The following is a 9,294-nucleotide window of genomic DNA, read 5'->3' as shown; positions in this document are numbered from 1 at the left end:
CCCCCCCGCAAACCGAATATACCATGTCTTCGCTCGTACACAAGTGCCTTCATTCCTTCCACGGTTCCCGGGCGCGCCCGTGTGGGTCAGCGCTGCCCTGCCAGGCCGGCGGCCAGGCCGCCAAGCATGGCGCACCGCGGCGCGCGCAGCCCCCCATTGAAGAGTTGGAATTGCGAGATCCCCTGCTCCAGCAGCGGCAGCGTCCCGTCAATGAAGACCGGCGCCCCGGGGCCGGCCGCCTGCGGCAGCAGCCGCTGCCCGAGGCACCTCCGAGCCTCGGGGTCGGTGGCACTCAGGCGCTCGGCCGCCCGGTAGGCGGGCCCCTCCTGCCGGAGGAGCCCCATGAGCGGCGTGTCGCCAGGCTGGCCGGCCGGATCCCCGGCAAACCGGCCGGCATTGTACACCAAATCCACCAGGGCCCCGGTCCCGGCACGGGCCAGACCACGCACCAGGGCCCTCACCCGGCCCCCGGCCCCCGGGGCCTCGGCAAAGGCCCCCGGCGGGAGGGTATTCACAAGCAGGTCCACCGGCCCGGCCGGCGACTCGGCCGATCGGAGAATGCGCAGGCGCACCCCCGGCGCCGGGGCCCATGGCTGCCGGCCGTCCGGCCGCCAGTCGAGCAGATCCCCCAGCAGGGCCTCGGTCGACCGGTCGCCCGGGTCGCCCGTGTCGAGACCCCGCGACCAGACCAGCACATCCAGCGGCAGGGCCAGCGCGAAGCACAGAGCAAAGAGAGCCGCCCGCGCCGAGCCGCCGGCCCCGAGAACAACCACCGTCAGCCGCGGACCGGCGGCGCCCGGCTCGATTGCCACATGCCCGGCCGCCTCCGGCACCAGGCGCTCGGTCAGCCGGCGCGACCAGGCCCGGGCCAGGATCGGCCCCACCACCCGGGCCACGCCCAGCCAGTCGGTGTTGTCGCCGGTCCACAGGGCCTCGCCGGCCCCGGGGGCCCGCTTGCCGGCCGCCCGCACCAGCGTATTGACGGCGCCGATGAGCCGCGCCTCGGGCGACAGGCCGCCGGCACAGTGCCGCACCGCGTCGCGCTTCAGGGGCATCGTCACCGCCAGCCGGGTGACCGGCTCCTCGCCCTCGATCGCAGGCCACAGCCCGTCCACCGAGTCCACGTTGATGGCCTCGAAGGTGCGGCCGGCAAGGCCGATCTCATCCAGGCCTGGGGGGCCGCCCCGCCCCGCCCCGCGCCGGTCCGCGGCGACCCATGCAGCACGTTAGTCCCCGGTTGCTTTCCATGCCTTTGCCCCCCCCCCCCCCCTCCTCGGCCCTCCCGCCCTTTGCCTGCCAGGCAGCCATGCATTCCACCGGAGGCGAGGCCCGGGCCACCGACATACCTGCTTGGTGCATGGCCGGCGACAGGGACCCGGCCACCGGCGCGCCGGCCGGCGCGGGAACCAGCACCCGCGAGCCGACCACCGCCATGCGACAATGCTGCAGGTCCCGGCGCAGGGTGTTGACCGTCCGCAAGCAGAGCTGGCGGCAGGCAGGAGGGCCACCGAGAGGCCGAGGCGGGCAGTGGGTTGGCAGATGCGTCAGACACAGGCTCTCGAGGGGGGAGGGGGCGCGGAGGGGAGCGGGATCCCAGCCAGCTACGCACCTGTCCCGGCGCGCCGGGAGCCGCAAGCAGGCGATGCGTCACCGGCAGGCAGAGGCGCTGGAGAACGCGCGAGTGCCGGCCCGCTGGGCCGGTTTCCACCACCACCGAGAGGGGTGCGTATGCCTGCCCGGCAAGCCGAGCCCGTGCGTCGACCGCGCGCAACACCCGCTGGCGGAACTCCCGCGTACGCAATGGAGCTACTCCGGGGGCGACAACTGATGTGTGTGCAGATGTGCGCCGATGTGTGCAGATGTGGGCCGATGTGTGCAGATGTGGGCCGATGTGTGCAGATGTGGGCCGATGTGTGCAGATGTGGGCCGATGTGTTCATGCGTGCGCATATGCGTTCATGCGTGCGCATATGTGTTCATGCGTGCGCATATGCGTTCGCGTGCACACATGCGCGTCCGACGGCCAGGCAAAGACAGTCAGTCAGCCGGCCAACACACCCGCAAGGCACGCAAGGAGAGCCGCCCGGCCCCGAGGCACAGCACGCACCCTTGACGGCGAAGAGGCGCCCGAAGAGCTCGGTCGGCAGCCCGGCCACCAGGGCCTCGGCCTGGGACAAGTCAAACCCGGGGTCCGTCGTGTGGAAGGAGGCAATGACACTGAGGCGCCGAGCGCAGTCAGTGACCAGGATACACACACATGCAAGGGGCAGGGCATGCAGGCATGAGGGACGCCGCGTACCGGAAGGGCAGCACACCCTGCAGCGGGCACACCCCCGCCAGGAGGCCGTAATCCCCGGGGGCCATCTCCACGTCCAGGAACTGGCAGCCAAGTCGCGCGCAATGCTGCAGCACTGCCGGACCATGCACCAGCGTGTCACAGTCAGCATCAAGGCCTGGCCGCAAGGGGCAGCCGGAAGGGGGGGGAGGGGCGGAGGGAGAGAAGCAAATTCCGCACCAGCAAGCGCCTGGTCGGTGGACCCGGCAAAGGCACCCCCCTGCCGGGCGGTCCGCAGGGTGGCAATCAGGGGCATCGCCCCGGCCCCATGGGCCGCGAGCAATGCCCGGCAGGCGGCCACCTGCTCGGATACCATGGCCAGCAGGCACCCGGCCCCGGGGCCCGCCCCATAGCACGGGCCGTAGGCCGGGCCCGGCCGGCAGCGGCACGGCTCCGGCGCGGCCAGCCCCGGCACGCAGTCCAGGCGCAGCTCCACCGCGTCGGCGCCGGAAAAAACCAAACCAAAGTCCGCGGCGTGCGGCACCGGCGCCCGGTAGTCCGCCAGCGTCAGCGTCAGGAAGGCCGAGTGGCCCCGGTGCACGGCCGCCCGGGCCCCCATCGCGGCCACCGCCCGCGGCACCACCTCCGGCCGGAGGTCCCCCACATGGAGCAGCGCATTGCCAGGCGGCCGCGCCGGCGACAGCCCGGCCAGGAACCCGGCGAAGTGGGCCGCGTCGTCGGCCGGCCCGGCGCACGCCGGCCCCCGGGCCGGGTACACCGCATGGCTCAGGCCCAGGTAGTGGGGCAGCCGGCGCCGGTAGGTCACACCCGGCGCCTCGCCCAAGTCCACCCGGCCATCGGCACCGGGCCCAGGGGCCTCGGCCTGCAGGAGAGCCTCGATGTCCCGCAGGTCCCGGTCGATGAAGACCACGCGAATGCGCGCATCCTGGAGCTGCGGCTGGCGTCAGTTGTGCGAGAGGCCCGGGGAAGGAAGGGAAAGGGAGAGGCTGCCCTCCCGGAGCGAAGAAAGAAGGCAAGAAGGAAGGCAGCCCCTCGCCCAGGATGCACCATTTCCGTCAGCTGCTGGCGGCTGGCGGCCCAATCGACCAGGCCACCGCCACACGCGCTGATCGACAGCACCGGCGACACGCCGGGGGCCTCATCGCCACGGGCCAGCAGCCACCGCCGGTGCCCGGCCAGCAGGGCGGCCTCACGCCGGCGGAAGCCCTCCATGCCCTCGGCATGGACAAGTGCCCGGAGGGCGGCCCGCGTGCGCGCGGCCACGGCCTCCTCGCTGTCGCCGGGCTCCGGCGCCCCGCCGGCCAGCGTCCGCGCCAGCAGCTCATCCAGATCGAAGAAGGGGCAGGCCAGCAGCCCGGCCGCCAGCCGGCCGCGCGTGGTTTTGCCCGCGCCCCGCATGCCCACCAGCAGGACATGATACCCCCCGGCGGCCGGGGGCCCGGCGGCCGGGGCCTCGCCGACCGGCAGCATCCCGGGCTCCGGGGCCTCGGCCGGCAGGCTGGCCGGCGCATCAAACACCATGCCCAGGGCCCGCATATCCCCCCAGAAGGTGGGGTACGTCTTTTGCACGCACTCTGAGCCGGGCCAGCGGCCCCGCGGCCACGGACGCGACATTCCCCCCCATCGGGCAGGCAGGCGCGGACGGTGAGAAGGGACCCGCATGTGGGCGAGCAGGCCGAAGAGGGGAAAAAAAAAAAGGCAACAGCCCGCGGGCCCGGGCCAGTGGCGCACCCTTATCCATGATGACAATCGACGGGAGGACCGCCGCCAGCACGGCAAAGCTCATGGCCATCCGGTGGTCATCATAGCAGTGGATGAAAATCGGCCCGGTCGCCCGGTCGGCCAGGGGCGCCAGCAGGTCCGCCCCCTCGATGACCAGGCCATCCGGCAGCTCGGACACCTGGACACCGCACCGGCGGAGCTCTGCACCAGGGGAACACAGCCGGAAGGCGTCAGTCACACGGCGGTCAAATGAAGCCCCCTCCCCTCCGGCCGCTGGGGGGCCGCCTGGTGCCGGACATACCGCGCGCCGTGGCCGCAATCCGATCGCACTCCTTCACCCGCTGGTTGGCGATGCCGGTGATGGTGGATCGGCCACGCGCGGCGGCCATCACCACGGCCGCCGTCATGAAGGCGTCCGTCATGCCGGACATGTCCTTCGCGGGCGGTCATCGGAGGGGGGCGGGGGGCAGGGCAAGGAGCCGCATCCGCCGCCCGCCAGGGGGCGAGAGAGGGAGGGGCAGCAGCCGCAGTGGCAGCAGGGCAGGGGTCGGGTCAGTTACACGCATGTCGGTGCACGGGGACACCCGGTGCCAAGCGCCAGGCGCCAGGCGCCAGGCGCCAGGCCCCGGCGGGCAGGCAGACGCACCGCCGAGACGCCGATCAGCTGCCCGGTCGAGGTGACGGTCGTCATGTCGGCCGTCTGGTCCACGGCGCAGCCCATGCGCGCGAGGAGCTGGCATCCGGGGGGGGGGGGGCGGGGGGTAGAGCAGACAGGCAAACAGGTATTACATCGCCCGGGGGTCAGTCAAGCGAGCTCCATCGTGGGGAATCGCGGTCGCAGCACCGGAGGCAACAGCAGCAAGGCCAAAGGTAAGAGCAGCAGCAGCAGCAGCAGCAACAGCACAGGCATGCAGGACGCACATGGCAAAAACCGGCGTCCCCCTGCCAGGGGATGTCCCGGGCGCCGACCCCGCGGACCGTGACCGCCCGGCCGGCCGGCAGCAGGGCCGCCACCGCCAGCGGGTACGTCGAGGAGGAGGCATCGCACGCCACGGCATAGGAGCTCGGGTTGGTGTGGCCCGGCGCCGCCCGGGAGACCTCATACCCGAGCCGGGCCTCCTGGTCAGCCGGCACGCCGGGGCCCGGGAGCTCATCCTCCGGCAGCGAGTGCGCCTCCAGGCCGAAGGCTGCCCATGGTCCCGGTCCGGGGCTTCCGGTGGTGAGAACAACAGCAGCCAGCACGGGCCCGCGGCGCCGGCACTCTCCTCGCCCTCGGCCCGCCGCCCCGCGCCCCCCTCGCGCCCGCCCCGACCGCGCGCGCTGCGCACCCCCCCCCCCCCCTGATGTCAGACGCACCGCGCATCACATCCACCGTCATGTCGATGTAGGGCTGGCTGGTCACTCGGCCGCAGGCGAGGTCGGCCCCGGCGCCCTTCCGAGCCAGGAGGCGCAATGTGACCGGGGCCCGGGCGAAGGGCGCCGCCAGCAAGATGGCCGACGTGTATTGCGAGCTTGGCGCATGGCCGGCAGGGCACCACGTCAGAAGACCACACCACCGGCGCCCCGGTGCGGGGAGGGGAAAAAAAGCAAGCACATCGGGGAAGGGGCAGAAAGAGAGGGAGAGGAAGAACGGAAGAGAGAGGAAGAGAGGAAGAGAGAGGAAGAGAGAGAGAGGAAGAGAAGGAGAGAGAGGAAGAGAGGAAGAGAAGGAGAGAGAGAGAGAGAGAAAGAGAGAGAGAAAGAGCGAGGCCCAGCAGAGACCCCGGCCCGCGATCCGCGCATACCTGATGTCCGCCCGGACGGCCATCGCCCCGCCGGAGGCCGACCCGCGCGCGATGTCCACCGGCAAACAGCCCGGCGACCCGGCGGCACCAATGTCCGCCCCATTGGCGGCCAGCGCGGCCGTCAGGTCGCCAATCGGGCGCACGTGCATGCGCGCCGACCCGCGCAGCGACACCCGGCCCGCCTGGCCGGTGGCCGCATTCAGGGCCAGGTACCCGGTCAGGAACCGGGCCGCCGTCCCGGCATTGGCCACGTACAGCGACCGCGTGGGCGCCGGCCCGGGGCCGGGCTCATGGCGCGTGGACACCCGCAGCGACCCGTCCTCCTGCCAGATGGCCTCCCTGCGCAGGAGGCCGCCCTCCGGGGGGTGCTCGTCAAAGAGCCCGCCATTGATGGCCCGGAGCATGACCTGCGTGTCCTCCGAGAGGAGGGCATTCTCCAGCCTGGCCCCCGACGGCCGAGGCAGCGGCAAAGCCGGACGGCAAGCACACGGCAAAGCGGTTGGCAAGCGGAAAAGCGGCGAAGGGGGGGAGGAGCGGGAAAGAGGCAAAAGGAGGAGGAAAAGGCACCGCCCCCCGACCGGCCACCAGGCAGCACCGCCACCACGTACACACACGCCCCGCGGCCCTGGGCCGCCAGCAGCAACGCCCGATTGGTGAGGGACTTGCTCCCGGGGACCCTGAGCTCCAGGGGCCCGGCGTCGGCCCGGCCGCCGGGCGCCCGGCGCAAACACGCGCCCCGGCTCAGGGCGAAGCCCAGCAGCCCCGGGGCCACCGGGCCCGCGCGCCCGCCATCCATCGCGCGCCCGATGTCCAGCAGCCGGGTCACCCGGATGTCCGGCACGGGGCCGACTGCCCCCGGGGCCGGGGCCGGGGCCAGACCGTCCGCCAGCGCCCCGGCCCCCAGCAGCCCGGCGGACTTCTTGTCCGCGCGGGCCATCTGCAAAAGGACCTCCTCCGGGCAGAGGTCCCCCGGCAGGGCGGTCTCCAGGCCGAGCCCCTGCAGCAGGCGCCCGATGCGCAGGGCCGCCGCGGCCGCCAGCGGCCGGCGCTCCCCCGGGCCCAGGTGCACCTCGATGGCGGACTCCGCCGCCAGGCCAATGGCCACGGCTGCCACGGGCCACAGCGCATGGCCGATGCCCGGCCCCGGCCAGGACGAGCGCCCCAGACAGGAGGCAAGGAAGGGAGGGGGGGAGGGAATAAAAGCACGTCAGCTGCACGGTGCCACCAGCGCGGCCCAAAGAGAGCCCCTCACCCCCGCCCCCCCCCCGGCAAGCTCGCATCCGGGAGAAAAGGGCCCCTGCTTGCGCCGGGGCGCGCGACCGGCGCCTGGGCGCACCTTCACCGTGGAGCAGGCGCCCGGCGGCCAGGGCCTCCACCGCATGGCCGACCGTGTGGCCGAAGTTCAGCGCCTCGCGGAAGAGGCTGCCCCCGGGGGCCGGGGCCGCCGCCCGCCGGTGGGCCTCCTCCCGCAGGTCCCCGGCCACGATGCTCGCCTTCAGACGGACGGCCTCGCACACCAGCCGCACGATTGGCTCCCAGTCGGCTGTCGTGGCCCGGCTGTCAGCCGGCCGGGCCAGCCGCTCGGCCTGCTGCTCCAGCGACGCGAAGAGGTCGGCCGAGGCCAGCGCCGCGACCTGTGTGGCCCGGTCCATCCGCGAGGTTGGCCGGCATGGCCAAAGGAGAGTGCGAGGGACAGAGAGGACAAGAGAGGACAAGAGAGGACAAGAGAGAGCAAGAGAGGACAAGAGAGAGCAAGAGAGAGCAAGAGAGAGCAAGAGAGAGAGTATGAAAGCATGAGAGACAGAGAGAACATAAGAGCAAGAGGGAAAAAACACAAAAAACAAAAAAAGGAGACAGACAAAAAGAGAGGGAGAGCATGCCAGCCATGGCCGGCGGGCCTGGCCCCGCTGCCCCTCGCACGCCGCCCCGACAGAATCCCACGCGGACCCGCGCACGCACCTTCACCACCTCGGCCAGGCCATTCAGGAAGTGCCGGTGCGGCAGGCTCGGCAATGCCCACGGCACGTCGATCAGCGTCACGGCCGCCGGGTGAAAGGCGCCGATCATGTTCTTGCCAGCCGCCGTGTTGACGCCTGGGCGATGTGGCCACCGGCCGGTGCGGAGTGGGGCCCCATGCCGAGGCCGGCGCTCGGTCAGCATGCCAGCCTCCAAGCAGGCGAGTAGGGCCCATTGAGGGAAGCAAAAAGAAAGCCCTGCCCCCAAGGGCCAAGCCGCCGCACGCACCGGTCTTGCCGCCGACACTGGCGTCCACCATGCACAGGAGCGACGTCGGCACCGCCGCCCAGGGAACCCCGCGGAAGAGGGTGGCCGCCGCAAAGCCAGCCACATCGCACACCACCCCCCCGCCGATGGCCAGCAGGAGGGTGGCCCCGCGCCCGGCCCCGGGCAGTGACAGGACAAAGTCCTCCAGGCGCTCCTTCTGCGCGCGGGTCTTGGTCGGCTCGAGCCCGGCCGCCCCGGCCGGCACCCGGTCCAGCAGGAAGACCGCCGCCCCGGGGGCGCCGGGTGGCAGCCGCGCGCCCCCGCCATCGGCGATCGACCGAAGGGCCGCCCCCGGGCAGGCCGCCGGCTGGAGGGCCTCCAGCACCGCGGCCACCAGCCCGGCGTCCGCCACATCCGGATCCGACACCAGCACCACATGCGGCCGGCCCAGCGGCCGAAGCAGCGCCGCCAGCTCCGACAGCACCCCGGCCCCGGCCACCAGGAGGGACCCCTGCCATCGGCGGGGCGCGCCACAGGGACCCCGGCACCGCCGCCAGGGCCATCGAAGGAAAGGAAAGCAGCAGCAGCCCGCATTAGACTTCGGCCCGGCGCACATGACCACCCCAAGGAAGCAAGGCCGCAGACGCTCGGCCCCCCCCCCCCCATATGGGCACGTACATCGGGTTGTTGCAGGCGAAGCACCGGGCCCGCCGTGTCCGGCGCGCAGGAACCCATGCTATCCGGGGGATGCGCCGATCAAGCCGCAGGAGAAGAGGGACACAGACAGGGGAGGGAGGGGAAAGAGCCTTGCGCCGGGGCGTACGGGACCCGCCGGAGGGGGGAGATGCCGGGAAACGTCCACGGGTGGGAGCGCGGGCAAAAAGAAAAAAAAAAAAAGTCCGAGGAGACCGCCAGGGGGAAGCACCCAACTGGACAGCGAACAAGCAGGCAAAGGGCAGCAGCGGAGGGGGGGGGGGGCAATGGCTTTCATGCGCGCCCGGGCCCTCGCCCGCCGCCGGGCCGGGCCCGCAAATGCGTGCGCCCTCCTGGCTCCGGCCGCCGCCGCCGCCGCCGCGGGCCCTCCAGATCGCGGGCCAGCTGCCGACGGACCGCGCGCCTTGTCGGAATGGCGTCCGTGGCGCCGGGGCCCCCTCCCGCGGAGCCGGCCCCGGCCGCCGCCGCCGCCGCCGCCGCCGGCAGGGTGGAACCGGCGCCCCCCGGCCCCGCGGCAGGAGGCCGGTCCGGGGCGGGCCGGGGGCTCCGGGCCGGC

General features: G+C 72.8%; 2 protein-coding genes across 2 annotated transcripts in view; one reads left to right on the top strand and one right to left on the bottom strand.

Moving 5' to 3' along the window:
* Nucleotides 1–33: 33 nt before the first annotated feature.
* On the bottom strand, nt 34–8,978 carry H696_02740 (hypothetical protein). Its single transcript, XM_009496645.1, has 18 exons — nt 8,703–8,978; nt 8,046–8,535; nt 7,761–7,894; nt 7,138–7,435; nt 6,410–6,908; nt 5,802–6,242; nt 5,374–5,528; nt 4,939–5,204; nt 4,664–4,750; nt 4,319–4,451; nt 4,027–4,218; nt 3,343–3,869; nt 2,515–3,226; nt 2,299–2,410; nt 2,107–2,216; nt 1,610–1,824; nt 1,347–1,485; nt 34–1,171 (listed from the first exon to the last, which is right to left on the bottom strand). Exons 1-18 carry the CDS (start codon nt 8,757–8,759, stop codon nt 87–89), a joined length of 5,652 nt encoding a protein of 1,883 aa, XP_009494920.1. The 5' UTR covers nt 8,760–8,978; the 3' UTR covers nt 34–86.
* Nucleotides 8,979–9,150: 172 nt separating this feature from the next.
* Nucleotides 9,151–9,294, top strand: part of H696_02739 (hypothetical protein) — a gene marked incomplete at both ends in the record, with an annotated part of 14,949 nt that continues 14,805 nt past the window's right edge. The window contains one exon of the mRNA XM_009496644.1: nt 9,151–9,225. Within this exon, the coding sequence (XP_009494919.1) occupies nt 9,151–9,225 (75 nt within the window). The remainder of the gene's footprint in view (nt 9,226–9,294) is intronic.

Source organism: Fonticula alba (assembly GCF_000388065.1).
Source record: "Fonticula alba strain ATCC 38817 unplaced genomic scaffold supercont2.4, whole genome shotgun sequence".
NCBI lineage: Eukaryota > Rotosphaerida > Fonticulaceae > Fonticula > Fonticula alba.
The sequence above is the reverse complement of the archived record's forward strand: the minus strand, read 5'-3'. Positions and strand labels throughout refer to the sequence as shown.

Bases quoted from the DNA above. Each gene is read 5' to 3' on its own strand.
- H696_02740 (XM_009496645.1), bottom strand. From the start codon at position 8,759: ATGGGTTCCTGCGCGCCGGACACGGCGGGCCCGGTGCTTCGCCTGCAA. The intron at 7,436-7,760 runs GTGCGTGCGCGG...CGGGCCACACAG, and splicing joins GCCTGGCCGAGGTGGTGAAG to GTCGCGGCGCTGGCCTCGGC. The intron at 2,217-2,298 runs GTACGCGGCGTC...TCGGCGCCTCAG, and splicing joins CAGGGTGTGCTGCCCTTCCG to TGTCATTGCCTCCTTCCACA.